Raw genomic sequence first — 17,610 nt, 5'->3', positions numbered from 1 at the left:
CGACAGACCCGGAACGGGGGGAACCGGGAGCGCTGTGAGGGACAGACTGACAGACCCGGAACGGGGGGAACCGGGAGCGCTGTGAGGGGCAGACTGACAGACCCGGAACGGGGGGAACCGGGATCACTGTGAGGGACAGACTGACAGACCCGGAACGGGGGTCCCGGGGCCTCGGAGCCCTGCGAGGGACTGACAGACCGACCCGGAACGGGGGCGACCGAGAGTGCGACAGACCGGTGCGCAGGTGGGTGGGGTGTCGCGATAGGTGCTGACATGATGAACGAGTCTCGATAGGTGCTGACATGAACAAGTCGCAATAGGCGCTGAAACTATAAACAAGTCGCGACAGGCGCTGGCACGATGAACAAGCCCCCTGCTCGGTCAGGAGGACCTGCGTAGTGCCAAAGGGTCGCTGCTTGGCAGATTTCCTTGGGTTTTTTATTATAGCCGAGCTGCGGAGTGTTTTGTAAGGGTGAACTTAGAAGGTTCCAAAAGAGCCGTGAGGTGATGGGGGGTCCCGGGGGTCTCGAGTCCAGCGCCCTGCTCAGAGCAGGGTCGGCTCTGAGGTCACCCCAAGGGCTCAGGACTTTGTCCAGTGGGGACTTTGAGAATGGGAGACCACACAACTTGTTCCTCGGTCCTTCTGTCCTCCTGGTGAAGGGGTTTCTCCTTTGATCCAGTACAGCCTTCCCATGTTTCAGCATCTGCCCGTTCTGTTTCATCACCACTGTGGTGAAGCTCATTGCAATACTTGTGTTATATTCGTTTGCTGAAATTGAGGTGAAAGAGAAGTGATGGTCAGTTTTATCTGTATTTCCAGGTCTGTCACATGTAAGCAAATAGATCCATGTTTTCAGGCAGGATTACTGTGTGACTGCAGGTTCATCCATCCCAATGGCTCTGCAATAAAAGCTACTTGTAGATTGGCCAGACACAGTAGAAAAGGAGGCTCAGGGTTGACCTGACCCCTCTCTACAACTGCCTGGAAGGAGGGTGTAGGAAGGTGGGTTTCAGCCTCTTCTCCCAGGCAAATAATGACAGGACAGGAGGAAATGGCCTCAAGCTGTGCCGGGAGAGGTTTTAATTGGACATCAGGAGGAATTTCTTCACGTAAAGGGTTGTTAAACATTGAAATGGACTGCCCAGGGAGGTGGTGGAGTCCCTGTCCCTGGAAGTGTTTAAGGAAAGACTGGACGTGGCACTTGGTGCCATGGTCTAGTTGACAGGGTGGTGTTTGGTCAGAGGTTGGACTCAATGATCTGAAAGGTCTTTTCCAACCTATTTGATTCTGTGATTCTGAGATATTTTTCATGTGATTTACAGGTATGTTCAGCCTTCTGCAGGAGGTAACAACTGAGGGGATTTATTTCTTTGCTAGGAAAGTATGTGCTCACATAGAGCAAAGCAGGTGATAGATTTTTGCCTAACTTAAGGTAGTTGCCTCAGAAAGCATCTGTATTTCTCAAACTAATGATGGATGATGAAGACAAGGCATGTGGAAACTCAGCGTTTCAGATGGGGAAAAAAAGAATTCTAACTTCAAATTAACTTCATACCTAATTGTTTACATTTTGAATATATTTTTATGTCTAGCATCTCAGTTGTACCTGTTCCTGCAGCTGTTCTTTCCTTTCCACACTTTAGGCTTGGTGTAAACAACACTACGGAGAGAAAATGACCCACTGGTTCCACCGCAACCCTTTGAAGGCTACAGCTCCTGTTTCATTTAATTATTATGGGGTAGCCACCACTCCAGCTGCAGCAAAGGTTTGCAAGTAAGTGTTCCTTTGACTAATTTCACTCTGTTTGGAGGACATCCTTAAAAGTAATGGTTACTCTTCAGTTTTTGAGCTGAAGATGACTGGAAGTGTAGGCAGCGAGACAGTAAGACACTGCTAACACTGAACATTTGATTACAAAGAATGAATTCTCCAGTTTTCAAGTCTCTGAGTGCACAGCAAGGCCAATTATAACAATGCAGCAGCAAAAGACGAAACATTTCATTGTCTTTCTGACGACTGTGCATTCCTGTGCAAAATATTCCTAATTTCCATAAGTGGATAAGGCCTGACTGTTCTGTTGTAGATAGGAATGTAATGGAAAGAGATCTCAGCTTATTTTGCAGATCTGTTCTTATCTCTTCATCTCACCCCGTTCTAATGTTGAAGAATGTTCCTGCTTGTTACTTCCCTTCCCCTGCACCCAACCTCTTGGTAGGTAAAGGCACAGTTATTTTAGTTTGCATTAAAACAATAGATTGAGTACTGATTATTCATTGCTGTCTGTCCAAAGTGGATTGTGATAAAGAGTCAGTCATGTCCATCCAAGGAAGAAAGGACGATTTTTCTATATTTATTGGCATCTTCCTCATAAAATCCCTTTCCAGGCCTTCAGGTAGCTAAATGGGATGCTTAGCTTCACCTTCTGATCCCAAAGGGTTGTGCTATACGTGGGTGGGTACTTTCTATAGTACCTTTTGGAGTAGAACATCCTAGGTTTATTTTTTTCTTTTATTTTTTTTTTTCTCCTCCACGTAGTGATTTGAGGTTATCCCGAACACGACTCTTGGAGCTGTTTACAGACTCCAGTTGTAATCCAGAAATGATGAAGAATGCAACTGACTTGTACTTTTCACTCCTGCAAGGTAGGCAATGCTACTGATACATCAGGAGGTGTATCAGCTGAGTTTTAATGGCACTTCTCAGAGTGTGTATTGTGCTGATCTTCTGTAAGGAAGCTTTGCACTTTTTAGGAAGGAGAATGTCTGTGTGGGTTCTGTGCTTGATACCAGTCATGGGTACTCACCAGGCCCTTTCTCCAAGTTTCGGTGTGTTTCGTGACCCTGCTGGTACTATGTGATGGCAGTCCTGTCCTCCTCCTTTTAACCTTATCCTGCTTCCTGCTGGAGGAGGAAATGATTATTTGTCTCTTAGGTAGTGGTGAGTTGTTCCTTAAGTACAAGTTGAGTCTGTTAATCAGTTGATAGGATTCGCTCTTCAGTGTAAACTTCTAGTTTGTCTAATACCAGATCATAGACCTGTTGCAAGTTTACACTTCTGCTGCTTGTCTTAGGTGTACATATAGGTGCTCATTAGCATGGGATCTACATTTTCAGTAGATGGTCAGCTGTGATCATTCCCTTGAAATCTCCCTCCTGCCGATATTTTGATGATTCCTCTCAGCCAAGTTTCCCAAGTTTCTTGGGACTGAGTTTTCAGGAGTCAGCTGATTCATGGAAACTGATCTTTCAGTCTGTGGAAAGTGAAGCAGCTCACATTGGTTTAGTTTCCTCAGTCCCTGGGAGGGTGTAAGCCAGTGCCACATCTGGATAAAGGTGAGATAGGAGTTGATGTCGCTGCAGTCAAGATTTGGAGAGTTGCTTCGGGAAAACATCATGCTTGGCCACTAAAATCTTCTACATGTGAAAGGAATGAGTATTTTTCATCTTTATAAACATGTGACAGCACCTAAAGTTGTGGCCCCAAAAGCTGCTGTGGCTAGTCTTGAGTTCTTAAAGTCTGTAAGACCTAATCAGACCAAGGTGTTTCTTAAGCCTCCCTGAAAAATTCCTTGGGCCTGCATATGCTGGGATTTGAACATCTCATAGCGTGAGCTTATCCCACTAACTGCTGCTTTCTGGGCTGCTGGACATAAAGAGCCAATTTCCTGTAGCCCTGGAGACCAAAGAGGTGATGACTGGGTGAGTCAATGCTTACAAGCCCTTTTCCCTCTCTCTTTTGACCAGGAAGCTTTTCCTGGAATTTCCTGATTGCCATTATGGTGGCAGGGAGAGCCACTCACTCACCTCAGGCAGCCTCAGCCATCCTGTACCTGGGTCAGTCCAACTCCTAATTAGTCACAAACATCTGCAGGGTTTTCCTTGAGCAGTCAAGACTCACAGGGTTGATTTGGTAACCTGCTGGGCAAGAAGTTTCTTGTAGTAGCCAGTTTGGTTTTTTTCTAAATTTTGCTCTCAAGATACTAAGGAATAAAAGCCTCAGGAAGTAACACGGATTTTTGGTGCAGAAAGAAACATTCCTTTATCTCTATCTGTATTCTTACTGATCCCTCTCCTTCATTCCTTTTTTCTGTTTCTTACTTTGAGATTGCCTGTCAGTACCTTTTTTTATTCCATAGGTTTTATCCTTTCACTGGATAACTCTTCCCAAGAGTGCAAGTTGAGATACATTCAGAATTTCAAGTGGACAGACACGTTACAAGGACAAGTCCCAAGGTGCGTGTGCTTCTATGAATAGAGGGTATGCAGCTGTTGTCTGCTGCTCTGTTAGAGATGTGCTCATGTGCCACCACAGGCCTGAAGAAAAGCTGAGAAGTGTAGCAAAGTGTTGGACACAAAGTAGTTTCCAAAAACATGTTTCTGTTTGTTTTTGGTAACTGCAGTCCAGTGTTGGGTGTTCTGAAGCGTGTGTGGCCTTTATGTAAAGGTGTGGTAATGCACGGTAATGGTGGAAGGATCCATTGAGTCTTAGTTGATTCACAAACTGAATCTGCAGTTGGCTACAGCAGCACAAAGAAGAACCTTGAGGGTGTTGGTAAATTGAGTATGATAACAAAGCTTACTGCAATTTAAAACCTTTTCATTTGGCACTGTTGCCTGACCAGCCACTTCTCCATGTTTTGACGTACCAGTGTTGCTGGTTGCTGACTTTGCTCTTGTCCTCTGAAGCTCCTGGTCCACGTACTCTTGGTTCAAACAAACAAATCTTCTTTTTTAAGTAGGAATATAGATCTGTAAGCTGCTGGATTATTCAGCTGTCTCTTGCTGTTGTAGGTAATTGTGTGGTATAACCTACAAATTTGTCAAGCTTTAGCTAGAAGTGCTTGGCTTCCTCAAAGCTTTTATTCCCCTTGGAAGAAAATCTGTTGATTAGGACTTTCTTCTGATTTTCTCACGGTCACAGACACTTGTACTTGTGCCAGCTTTATTCTTCCCACTCCCACACCTTTTTTTTTTTTTTTTCAGAGGTTTGCTAGTTCTGAAACCATACTGAGCTTGTGATTCCAAGTTCAGTCTTTTCAAAGACCGTGTTTTTAGCTTCTGAAATTCCCTGCTATTTGCACATGCTGTTTGTCTGCAGTTACATAAATAGTTGCAATAACATGCGTTTGAGAGAGATGTAATAGGTTCTGACTTATTAACTTAGCAGTACAGCTTTAAAGTAGACATTCCAGAGCAAGGCTTTCCACAAAATGTGCAATTTAAAAAAAAAAAAAAAAGAGATGGAAAAATGTCAGCCACACCCAAAGCTAAACAAGTCTCAAGTTACAGTTTTAAAATAAAAGTTCCCAAAAGGGAAGGGTGGGCATCCGAATGTGGGAGATTCTAATTACGAGCTCTTAAAGGGAATAAGTAAAAATATCTAAGTCTCTCTTAGGCAGTTCAGCAAGTAGGAGGTTCTGAATTGGAAATCATTGATATCTTAAATTAAATACATTTTATGGAGAGAAATGTCAACTTATTCTACATAAATTATCAGCAGATACAGTTTGTCAGGGCAAAATTGAAGACATTAAGTTGTTTGGGGTTTTTTTGTCTGTCTTTCTTTAGTGCCCAGCAGGATGCAGTGTTTGAACTGGTTTCTATGGGATTTAATGTAGCTCTGTGGTACACAAAATACGCATCAAGACTTGCTGGAAAAGAAGAGTAAGTGTTTTCCTTTTCTTAGTAATTCTATTGCAGCAATATTCCACCAAAGATTTAGCAGGTTCTGGGTTTTGACTGCTGTAGTGCATGTCCAGCTGAGGCAAGTAGGAGTTCAAGGAGGTGGTTGGCCTTCACTCACTCACATGCTGTAATGTCCAAGTGCACTTCAGTCCCTTCTTGCATCTGTAAGCCAAGTGTACAAGTACCATGTGACTGTGATACAGAGAAGGTGTCAGTTGTGAATAAACCCTTCATCAGCCCTGCTCTAAATGTCTGAGTACTAAATTGAGATTCTCAAAATCACAGCTCTGCTGACTTCTAGCCCTACAGATTTCTAAATCTTTGGCTTTGAACACTGAGGTTGCCTTTTACTTGAAAGTCATTAGAAGGTCTTATGTTTCTTTTTTTCAAGCAAGTTCTATTTGATTATTTAATGGTTGGACACTGTAAGAAATTTCTTTACCATAAGGGTAGCACAGCAGCAGGACAGGTCACTTAGAGAATTAGTGGACTCTTGATTCTTGAAGGATTTAAGATTCATCTAGACAAAGCCACAACTGACCTGATCTACTGTTGTTGATAGTTGTGCCCCAAAGCAGGAGGTGGGACTAAATGTCATCTAGAGTCCCTTTCTAAGTCACATTTCCTTTACTCATTCTGTATTTAGTATAACAGAAGATGAAGCAAAGGATGTTCACAGAAGCCTGAAGATAGCAGCTGGGATTTTTAAACACCTGAAGGTAGAAAAACTGTCTTTGCTGTTTGTTCTTCAAGGTGTCTCCAAATTCTTGACCTTTTGTCTTAGAAAAGCCTTTGCTTTTCTGATGATGTTACAGAATACACAGGTACTTCAGACTACCTGAATGACAGAGGAAAAAGAAGGGTAGAAATATGTTGTGCTACCACTCAATCCCTGCTACCCATTCCCAATGGCAGTGGAGGAGTAATTTGTCTGCTTGCCCAGTATCACATCCATTTAGGAATGAGGCACTGGTTCTGCACTGACAGCAGTGGTATTAAGTCTAAACTAACTCTGAGACTTGCTTTTTGTTTAGGAAAGCCACATTCCAAAATTGATTACACCTGTTGAAAAGGGAAGAGATTTAGAAGCTCGACTTATAGACTCTTACATCATACAGTGCCAAGCTGAAGCTCAAGAAGGTACCTTCAATTATACGTTTGTTGGGTGTGGGAAATGACAGTCTTTGTGGGTCACTTGATGTCTTTTGAACTCTGCTTGGCAGCAAGGTCGTGTTTTTTTTTTATTCTCCTGAAGTACTCTGGCTTAGTAAGGCAGAATGCTTTTAAAGAAACTTAAGTTACAATTATAGAAGAAAAATTCCCAAAATCGATCTGATATTACAAATGTAATATCTTCCACTTTGGAAGGACTTGCATGTAACATTCATCCCTTCTCTTTTTCCTTTCATGCAACCTTTTCACCACCATGCTTGCCTAACATAAATTCCCAGTTCCTTTACTTTAAAATATTTGCAGCTTATGTTTATTAGCTAGTCTTAAGGATAACATTCCTTCAGTTTTTCTATTAAATTGGGGTCGTTTTATCGAAGAAAAAAATCTGTCTTTATACTGCAGTTTGCTTGACTGCACAACATTCATTTTCCGTTTATGCAGGGCTGATTTGATGTGAAGGGACATTTCAATTAAACTTATACTGTGGTGTGGAACCTTTTTTTCAGTGACAATTGCTCGGGCTATTGAGCTGAAACATAATCCAGGACTCATAGCTGCTCTTGCTTATGAAACAGCTAACTTCTACCAAAAAGCTGGTAAGTGTCTTGTTTTGTGTCCTTAGTGACTTGGTTTATGCCTTCCTGCCAGCAGACATATTTTGCCCACCCATAAATTGCAATATTTACAGTTCCTCAGTGGATATGGTTTGTATATTTTAGCTTCTATTTAGCACATCTAAGGCTGCAGTTACCAGCATATATTTTGATAAGGCCTTTTGTTTTTGTGGGAATCTTTCTGTAGCTCATCGTAGGAAATGTTAGTGAGGGCAGGCAGAAGACAGAGTAATGTCTTGAGAACATGTGCTGGCAGCAGACAAATGGCCTGATGTAACTGATGTGTGTTCCAGCTGCCCTTGGGCAGCAGATTCTGATACAGATCATGAAGAGTGTAGCAAGTTAATAATGTACATCCTTCCAGATGAGTAAGCTGATCTTGTGCTTACTGGGCAAGTGGGAAGAGTGCAAAAGCATGGGAGTCAGGAGAACATTGTAACACATGTCACCTTATAGGTTGCTACTTGAACTTAAACTAGGAACAAGCTTTGAAATGCTGCCTAAAAATACTTCTGAGAATTAACCATCCAAACTTAGGGGACAGCAGTTACAGGGATTCTAGGGAAAACTGCATGATAGCTGCATATTTTTTTTGTTTTGTCTCATAGTTTCTCTATGTCTTTGCAGGAGTAATTTTTGTCACTTGTTTCTGGCTACTTTATAGTAAGATCTATTGCTAAGTTTAAGAATTCTGGTCTTTGAGTGTATTTGGGATTTTTTTTTTTTGGGAATGTCCTAAGAATAGCTTTATGTGTGTGTTCACAGATCAAACATTATCTAGTTTGGATCCAACCTATGCAGGAAAATGGAGGAAGTACTTAAATTTGAAGAGCTGCTTCTATATGGCCTACGTAAGTATTTTGGTTGACAGCAGTCACAGTTTGCTGTATAAGGGCTGGATAGGGAATGGAGGCTAGGTATTTCCTTGGCTTTTTTTCCATGCTCTGAAGAGGGATTGTGCAGTGTCAGTGGCATTTGAAGTGTTTTTGTTGAGCCAAGTGCAATTACTGCAGCGTGGAATTTATTGTGATCACCTATCGCTAAGTGAACCAATTCAGGCTGAGCATAATACTCGTCTTCCATTATCTGCATCACAGTGGAATTCTAGGCATAATTCAGAGCTGATCATCTTTTTGAAAGCCCTGAATGAAACTGAATCAGGTACCACCACTAGGTACCATTCCAAGTGCTGTCCCTGTTTGCCTGACTGATCTCTTAGCAAGTGCAGTGGCGCCTTTGGAATCCTCAGCTGCTCAGTTTGCTGTTTGTTCCTTGCCACAGCCTGTCATCTGGCTTTTTCATACTGTACAAAAGGCCCAAACTAAGCAGTTAACACAATTGTCTTTCTCTTAGGTGAAACCTGTAGCTAAAAGGTTTGCTTGCCTTATTAGCAAGTTTGAGAGGTGAGGGAGGGTCAGAGTTGTGGTACTTTTCATTTTTTTTAATTTGTGTGATATCTGCAATGGTAAGTTTTGGTACAGCTGTACTGTGAGAAGACATTAAAGGACAAGGTGCAAGGTAGGCATTAGTTGGTGGGATTGTTTCTTCACCTGTGGTATTTAGTATTTAAACTCAGCTCCTGATAATAGATAAGAGGCAATTCAGTTCTCACTGGAATACAGTACTATCTTCAAGCATGGGTGTGAAGGAATGAAACTTTTTGGGGTGGAAAAGTTATTTAGACTGTGACAAAACATCTCAGCTAGCAGAACACCTCATCTCTTCCAGATTCAGTGGTGTTTGTCACAGATTCTATTTTTGAGTATTCTGGTAGTTTCAGTTTTTATTCTTTGCTTTGTAAACTTGACTGGGGTTCATCCTCTTTCTGTGATGAGGCTTAGTGCTGCACATTGACACAGTCTCACTGTGAGAGGTGAGGGGACTTGAACTGGAATTGTCTGCCAGTGCTTTTGGTCAAACAGCTTCATGGAGCTCAAAGTTACTCTTGACTAGACTTGAGACAGCCTGGTGCATACCTGCCTCATGGTGTTTATGTTGCACTGTTCAGTGAACACTGCTTTGACTTGCATTCCCAAATTGTCAGCTACCTGCAGGGAATGGCACCTTCACAGAAATGCATCTGTGATGTAAGGGACAGCACAAGGGAATTGGTTCAGGAAGTGCCCAGTGATGTTGGTAATGATTTTCTTCTCTCCTATCAGGCATACTGTTACCATGGCCAGACATTACTGGCGAGTGATAAATGTGGGGAAGCAATCAGATCTCTGCAGGAATCAGAAAAATGTAAGTGTGGTTGAGACTGGATTACAGTGTGTGCCTGTTCTATTTTGCTGTATCGAGTTTATTTGGTCTCCCATAAACTTAAGATTTTATCTGTCACCTGATCTGAAAATCCAGCACATCTTTAAAGAGAGACAGTGCCTTTTTTTTTTTTTTGTCTTACCAAAGACTGTCTTTGGTAACAGTGCTGCAGAAAATTCCATCTTCACTTCTCAGCCTGCTAAAGACTGGCTTTGGACTGCCTGCAATATACACTGTAAAAAACAATGGTCTTGTTGTCATGTTTTCTGGTCTATATGTTAGGTTACTGCAGCCATTTCTGCTTTGGAGGTTGCTCTACCTTGTATTAAATAGTAAATCAAGACCCTGCTTGTTTGCTTTTAAACAGGTTTCAGTAACTTATTTCCTTTCTATTCATTTGAAAGATAGATTAAGGCAAGTTTGCAGTAGCTCAAGGTCTTCTGCCCATTCTTCTGTCTTCAAAACTATTGCTGTCCCAACAGCCTGCACTGCATAACTTTACCACAGTGTATAAAAATACTCAAATCTTCAGATTGGAAATTTAAAGATTAATTTTAAAAATAAATTAAAAATTTATTAAGAACAAACTAAGTTGGATTACTTGCAGTAAAACAAATACTGTGGTTTTTATTGTGCCTGCTGGTCAGAGGAGAGTGCTTCTTTTCCCACTGCATATTGTTGTTTGGTGTTGGACATTAACTGTGCATGGACATCTTCATGCCCTCTCTTTTTCCCTATCATGTGACACAGTTCTTGGGCTTACTGTTGCATTTTGCCCCACACATAAGACTGCTTTCCTGCATCTTCCCACCCAAAAAGCCATCTTTTTTTTTCTTTTTTTTTTTTTTTCTGTTCCTAGTCACTTGTTGGATGCAGTAAATCTTGGCTGGAAGTACTGCCTTTGAACTAGTTTGGTTTTATTTCTAAGAAGCCTGAATGGATTCTGGTATCTTCTAAAAGTGAAGCACTGTAGAGCAGAACTGTGATTTAAGAGGGTTGTGTAAATGATTTTTATTTCATTTCTTTCTTGCAAAGTTTTTTCCAAGGCTGAAGCATTGTGCAAAGAATATGGAGAAACCAAAGGGCCTGGGACTACTGCCAAACCTTCTGGACATCTCTTCTTTAGGAAATTAGGAAGTTTGATTAAGACCACACTAGAAAAGTGCCAGAGAGAGAATGGATTTATGTAAGTAATTCATGGTTGGTGCAATACTCTGTATAAAGTGTTATTACCTCATTTGCCATTATTTCAAGATGGGATGGTAAATTTTACTCCCCAGGTGTTACATTCCTTTAGGGTATGGCATGTAACTTAAAGGTAAATTTGAAAATCTGTAGTTTTCTCTTAGCAGATTTACTACGGGTCTGTGCTGTCACACTCTGTGTTCTGTACCAGTTCACCAGGGTAGGCTGGACTGACAGCTGGAGAGATTAAGTAGTTTTCTTCCTTCATTCCTCAGCCCCTTTGTTGGTTTCCCCCAACAAGAGAGAAAGGCCTGCAGAGGTTGTTGTGTTGCTCTAATGCCCTCTTCCTGGCTGCTGGAATCTAGTAGGCAAAAGAGGACAGAGAGGGTGATTCTGCTTTGCAAGCAGGGAAGTCAAAATATGGTCATGCCTTCAGTGAAGAACATTCTTAGGGTAGCAGGAGCTTTACCCATCTAAATATAATTAGAAATTTGAATAGGGCTTTCTGTTAGTTACTGCCCCTTCCAAAAAGGGTTTGGAAGTGGTTTAAGATACCAAGATTAGTTTGGCTTTAGAATTCCTTTGTTCATTTATTTCTCCCCTTCCCTCCTTTTATGATTTAGCATTCCATAATAGGTTTGTTATTTCCCTTTTTATATTTAAAGACCTGCATGATGGGGGAATTGACTAAACAAAAATGACTGTCAAGTACATCAAGCAGAGCTGCAAATAAAAAAAGAAATGCTCAACTCTTCTGCTTTGGTCCAAATAACCATTGCCATAGCTTACAGCAGCAGCATACAGGAGATTTCAACAAATCCATGTCCCTCTAGAACCCACCTTTGAAAGAGAAACCAGTGACTGTTCTGGGAGATGTGCCTACCACAGAGCTCTGCTGCAGCACAGCAGTAAGGTTGTGTGTCAGTATTTGTGAGTTTTCAGCTCATTGATCTGCCAAGGGTAGAGTTACACCCTGATTCAGGCCTTGCCTTGTAGCCATGTCTTTGTGGGTGTTGCAGTGCTGTTGCCATCATGTACTGCGGCACATTAAGACTAATTTAGGAAAAGAACTGTCCCCTTCGTCTTTCTCAGGAAGTATTTTAAATCCCCATTTGTATTTTGAAGGAGTTTTTTGGACAAAAGATGCTCTTCTCATTGAAGCGCTGGGCACAGTGGTTATCAAATAGGAGAAAACCTGCCTCACTGTTAGGGATGAACAGTAATACCAAGAAGGAATTGCTTTTGTTCTTGTGAATCTTGTTGACAGAATGCATGTTAGATGGTGCCTTAATGAAATGGAAGAGAGCAGCAGTGACTGACACTGTAAAAACCCAGATTGTTTCTCTTTAGAGATGCAAACAAGGCTTGCAGAGATGATGCATTGTGTTTTAAATACATTTCTGTATTCTTTTACAGCTATTTTCAGAAGGTGCCAGCAGAGGCTCCCCAGCTAGAACTGAAAGCAAACTATGGCTTAGTAGAGCCTGTTCCTTTTGAGTTTCCTGCCTTGAATGCACACTGGACTCCTGAAACACTTGCAGCATTTGATCTCACCAAGAGGCCGAAGGATGACACTGTAAGATAACCTGGTGTACTGTTCTTTCCTGTTAGCTTTATTCTGTGTATCCTACAGAGTTACCATGTTGCTCTTCTGTAATATTCCCCAGCTCAGGGCAGGATGTAGACACAAGGCTGCAAATTTCTGCTGTGCCAGGGGCAAGTCAGTTAACCTCTGCCACACTGTAAGCATCTGGGAATTCAGAGACACTTTTTAAGTCCTGAATAGGAGGAAACCCTTTAATGTGAGTAATACGCTGAAATGGAGTGACAGGAGTGAATGCTATAGAAAGATTCTTTTTTAGAAGAGGGCTTGTTTAAGGATGCTGAAACAGAGAATATTTGGCTTTTTCCCCTTGCTTGAGGTGTACTCAAAGTCTTCAGCCTTGAAAAGAGAAGGGACTGTTACGATATGTAAAGTTAATCATGCATAAATACTGTGCAGATACAGTGGCTTGTACTTGTGGTATTTAGTTGTTTTTTTTTTCTTCTTGTTTGCAGGCTAAACCAAAACCAGAAGAAGAAGTGAAACCTCTGAAGGAACCAGATATAAAGCCTCAAAAAGACAGTGGATGCCAGATTTCTTAAGTGCCATAAGTGTTTCAAACTCACTTTGAAACTCTATTAATAGGACTCTGGGGCTTTAGTTCTGATCTCCCTTTTTTTGATTCTCCTTTTTTAACTTAGAAGACTAATTTAATTTACCTTCATTAATATGTGTCTATCTTGCTTGAGAATGTGGTGGATTTCTAGGATGTTATTTATATCTGACTTATTTTTGGTTTTAGTGGGATATCATAGAATGAGTGGGCTTAAATGTTCCTGTTGTGCCTCTAGAAAGTTTCTTTTTGTGGGTTTAGTTTTACCCACAAATAGCACAGGAAGTATCATGATTGTAATGCTAGAGGATTTTTCCATTACATTATATGCTATATAATGTCAAATTCTGCAAACATAGGTTTGCATGAACAGTTATATTTATTCAAGTTTTGTCATTCAGGCTTAGCACCCTGTCATATTCCAATTCACATAACTGTAGTGAGCAAAGAAAATCTGGGTTTGGTTTGTAACACCCCTGTGGTATTTCAGAGGACTTTCACAGTTCTTGGAAAACCTTAAGTTCTGCATAACTGGAGCACAATTCATATTCTGAAACTATTAGCCTCTCTTCTTTCCTCTGTAGAATAGAGTTCTTGTATCAGAATTTGTAGTAAGGTACTTTAGCTTGTCTGTCCTTTAATTAAAATCCTTCAATATCCAAGTGTATCTGAAAGTGATGCAGGAAGTAATAGAAAAATGCTTAAAAGTAATGCATCACTGTGTCATTAATTCAAAGGTTTTGAATCCTGAAAGATTTGGTAAGTTTGAAAGCTGCAGACAGTTAAAATCTCTTGGCACTGGAATTCAGGGAGTTGTCATGTGTAAGGTAATGGAATTGTAACTGAGTTGCTGTGCTTCCACCTGGGTAGTGCCTGTAAGAAGCTGTCAGGAGAACAGGGAGGAAAGATGAGCTGAAGAGTTGATGGCACAACTGGGGAACCAAGCTCTAGATTCCCTTTATGCCCTGTGTCAATAGTGATACTACTCAGCTTTTGCAGTACTGCACTGAAATCAGCTCCTTAGGAAGAAAACTTGCCAGAAGCCAAGCCCAATCAAGACTGAGAAAGAAAGTATTTTGTAGAACTTGCTGCTTCCATTTTTGCCTCCTGTGGAGTATTCTTTAGTGCTGAGCACTGCAAAACACCCGTGACAGCGAAAACATAGCTTTCTGATCTGCTGCAAGGGCAAAGGAATATGATGCATGTGTTGGTGTGAGAGCCTTGCAATCCCTGGGTGCCTGTTGCTGCATTTCACTTTACCTGAGAAAGAAACTGAACAGCCTGACAACGTTCACTGTTTCAACAAACATGATGGCATATGCACTTATCACTCTGTACACTGTAAACACATTCCTCCCTTTGTTCTCTTTGGATTTGTCTTCCACTGTGGTTTAATTCAGTGCTTCTGCTTGAAGTCTTTCATGGGGCTCACTTAGCTTAGAGGGCTGGTGTGTAGCTCCTTGAAGGCCTGTGGAACAAAAGCTTTTGAGGAGGTTAATAGGAAACTCAAGACTCTTCCTGTGACACTGGACCAAACTACGGAATTTGTTGCTGCAAAAGGCAGAGGCTTTTTAATGCTGGCGGTCCTGGGTGAATCAAATGCAGAATTCATTGCTTCCTGTGGTGGATTTTTCTTTCTGCCAGTTCTGCACATAAAAATAAGTTTAAAATGAGCTGAATTTCTTTGGAAGAAGTTTCTGTTCTGTAAGGGCCTATGTGATTAGAGAATAATGAGTATCAAGAAGAATATTTATCTAAAATTGATCCATTTCTTCTGGTGTTGCACTGGGGTATGCTTTATGAAGAATTACTCAGATCTCTTCATAACTTGATCAAGTGACTCATTTGACTTCTTGCATTGTTAAAAGACCAGCATAGGTTTTGCCAGAATGGAACGTGGGGCTACTTTGCTTGTAGAGATGTTAATTCTAAAAATGTGTTACATCTGTAGTCATGTGCATTTGCTTATCCTGCCGCCTTTCAGGATCAACATGCAGTTAACTCAGTTTCATAATCATGATTTTTTTTTTAGTTACTGATCCCTGTTTGTGTTAATTCATACATGTCTCAACTTAATTACTTTTCTTTCTATGCAGACTAGATTCCTTTTTCCTTCCTCCCCTCATTTTCCCTTCCATCTGCTACACGCCTTGGCACAGACTTGCCCGTGTTTGCTAATGCATGTGTAGGTCCTGGGACCCATTTTCAGTGAGGCTTTTATCCATGGGTGTATTCCTGTGTAGGAATATCTTAAAATTAACAGATCATGACTAAATCATTCCCAAACAACTTGGTAGGAAAGATTATTTTATGGATTGGAATCCTTTGGATGCTTTCTCAAACCGAGTGGTTTGTCTGGATCGAGTTCACTTTAAATAGTTTGGGGCATAACCAAGTGAATTGTGTCAGATGGTGACATTACTTAAGCCTAGCTGTGTAACCTCTTATGCCATAGCTGTTTCAGTAAATATGATGTAGTAGTTTAAAAATAGACTAATGGAACAAACTAATTCACTTAACATGTGTTGCTTTTCAAGACAAACTTTGTTTACTTGTAGATAAAATCCTGTGGCAAACACTGGATGCCCAAAAAATAAGAAACTGGTGACTGTTTAGTTTGCAATGCATAGAGAGCTGTGAGCCAATGAGCAGTTTTCTGTTTTGGTTTTGTTGGGTAGTAGGAAGAATTATTGTAAATAGGATGTAGATTAACTGTCCAATGTGCTTAAGAATAAGGATGAATGGACTGGAAGTTTCGGGTAATCTGGAAACTTAGCAGCCATGTTCCTTCTATTATAGTTCCATTTAGTAATTTTTAAGAATGAGGTATTTTGAATGGTGACCTTTTAATACTCTAATGCTGCAAGAGCCTGTTTCTGTGGCCTCTCTCTGGTTTTAGAGGCTCTCGTGGCTAAACCTGCAAATCTCATTGGTGTAAATACTCTTTAAAAATTTGTGCCCAGTCTGAAGTAGGACAAAACTGCAGCTGAATAAAATACAGAGTGCTGGGCCCTCTGTTTTGTGCTTTAAAAATAAAAAAAAATGATTGTCTTTAATCTAGTATAAAACAAACCATTAAGCTCTTTGTAAGATTTCTATTTAAATACCTTCCTCCATGTGTTTAAATACACTCCTTCCTTGTTTCGTGTTCCTGGGTTTACAGTAGTTAATCTCCATCCAGCATGTGACACACCTACAACTGAGGGACTAAGCCTGGCCCTTGGATGCTGATGTCTGCCTCCCACTGGATTTGGTAGAGGAATTTTGCCTGTCAGCCTAAGGATGGTGTCTGGTCACTTAGATGTGCAGCATGGATCTGTGGTGTGTCTGTAACGACGGTAGTGGTTTGTATTCTAAGCAGGAAAATGGATCCCTGTATCTGTGTAGAATATAGACAACTTTGCACTTTAGAAATTTCTTGTCTTGCAACTTTGGTACAATACAATATGGTTGTAAATACTCCTTCCTGGCATTTTAGTTTTGTTGCACTGATCTCAGTACTGTGCTATCAGTAAGGTTATAATGGGAAGCATTACTAAAATGTATTTTTAATTGTCTGTGTTGAAACAAACTCATGAAGCATATCTCTGCCTTTAGAACATGAGAGGAGGGAACACGAGAGGAGGCAGTAGTTCATCTTCTTCCATGGAAGTTCAGAGTAATGAGAAGTTTCTGTCTGTTGGCTGCTGGGTGATACATTTCATCCCATCCTCTTGTCTAGTGTCTAAACTGAAGTTTCAGCATTAACATAAATCCTGTTCATGCCTATTAATTATCCCTAAAGACAAAAATCTGTCTCTAAAGTTCATGACTAAATTATCATAGCAGCATAAGCTGCTTTTTTTGTGTGTGGTTTTTTTCTATAACTGGCCCAGTTGAGTGAGGAATAAAGTACAGGGAGTATGACAGGCATGGAAAAGCCCCTGCAGTGTGTCCCTGTCTCCTGATTGTGAGTTCAGTGTAAAGGCGTTTCCACAGTGACTGTTGGTTTCACTCAGACCTTTCTCTGCTGCTGATGCTCCCAAATTCAACCAATGTCTCATGGCAGCTAAGGGGACCTTTGATTAGCTTTTTATGTGGGAAGGCCCACCTCCTTTGGTGTTGTTGGTGCCTTCATGGATTACAACCTTCCTGAAGCCATCCTGTACTCGAGTGATCCCACTTCAATGGAATCAGCTTTGATAATATTGACTGAGCAGCCTTATTTTGTGAAGACAGTCACCATGCAATCTTAAGCTTCATAGTTTGAAAATTTGTATATAACCACGAACTTCAGAATGCCATTTAAAATAAACGATCTTAAAGTATCAAGTTTTGTTTCATCATTTAAAATTTCAAGTATAGTAGCAAGAAAAAGGCTCAGTCTTGAATGTTACTATCTCCAATTTTATATGGCTTTATTAATTATAGAAAATACTTAATCCTTGCAGTAGGCTGAAAGGAGGACTTAAATGAGCAAGATACTTGGGTGCATGTGGAAGTAGTGGCTACAATGACGCACGTCAAGTTGTGGGGTGGGAAGAGAGGAGATGGA

At 40.9% G+C, this 17,610-nt stretch overlaps 1 protein-coding gene across 2 annotated transcripts in view; it reads left to right on the top strand.

The window, feature by feature from the left end:
- The window catches only part of BROX (BRO1 domain and CAAX motif containing), a 17,844-nt gene extending 461 nt beyond the window's left edge, over window positions 1-17,383 (top strand). The window contains exons 1-13 of one of the 2 annotated variants that reach the window (XM_027641613.1): window positions 1-244; window positions 1,645-1,775; window positions 2,538-2,644; window positions 4,138-4,234; window positions 5,570-5,665; window positions 6,333-6,405; window positions 6,721-6,826; window positions 7,366-7,455; window positions 8,239-8,324; window positions 9,636-9,717; window positions 10,771-10,921; window positions 12,337-12,496; window positions 12,979-17,383. The exon at window positions 1-244 is cut by the window's left edge and continues 51 nt beyond it. In XM_027641613.1, coding sequence (XP_027497414.1) covers window positions 1,675-1,775; window positions 2,538-2,644; window positions 4,138-4,234; window positions 5,570-5,665; window positions 6,333-6,405; window positions 6,721-6,826; window positions 7,366-7,455; window positions 8,239-8,324; window positions 9,636-9,717; window positions 10,771-10,921; window positions 12,337-12,496; window positions 12,979-13,065 — 1,236 coding nt within the window. In that variant the 5' untranslated portion in view covers window positions 1-244; window positions 1,645-1,674 and the 3' untranslated portion in view covers window positions 13,066-17,383. The remainder of the gene's footprint in view (window positions 245-1,644; window positions 1,776-2,537; window positions 2,645-4,137; window positions 4,235-5,569; window positions 5,666-6,332; window positions 6,406-6,720; window positions 6,827-7,365; window positions 7,456-8,238; window positions 8,325-9,635; window positions 9,718-10,770; window positions 10,922-12,336; window positions 12,497-12,978) is intronic. The other variant, XM_027641614.1, reaches the window with a different exon arrangement.
- Window positions 17,384-17,610: the final 227 nt, after the last annotated feature.

The sequence above is a fragment of the Corapipo altera genome, unplaced genomic scaffold (genome assembly GCF_003945725.1).
Source record: "Corapipo altera isolate COAL_440 unplaced genomic scaffold, ASM394572v1 48b, whole genome shotgun sequence".
NCBI lineage: Eukaryota > Metazoa > Chordata > Aves > Passeriformes > Pipridae > Corapipo > Corapipo altera.
This window is presented reverse-complemented; position numbering and strand designations above follow the sequence as displayed.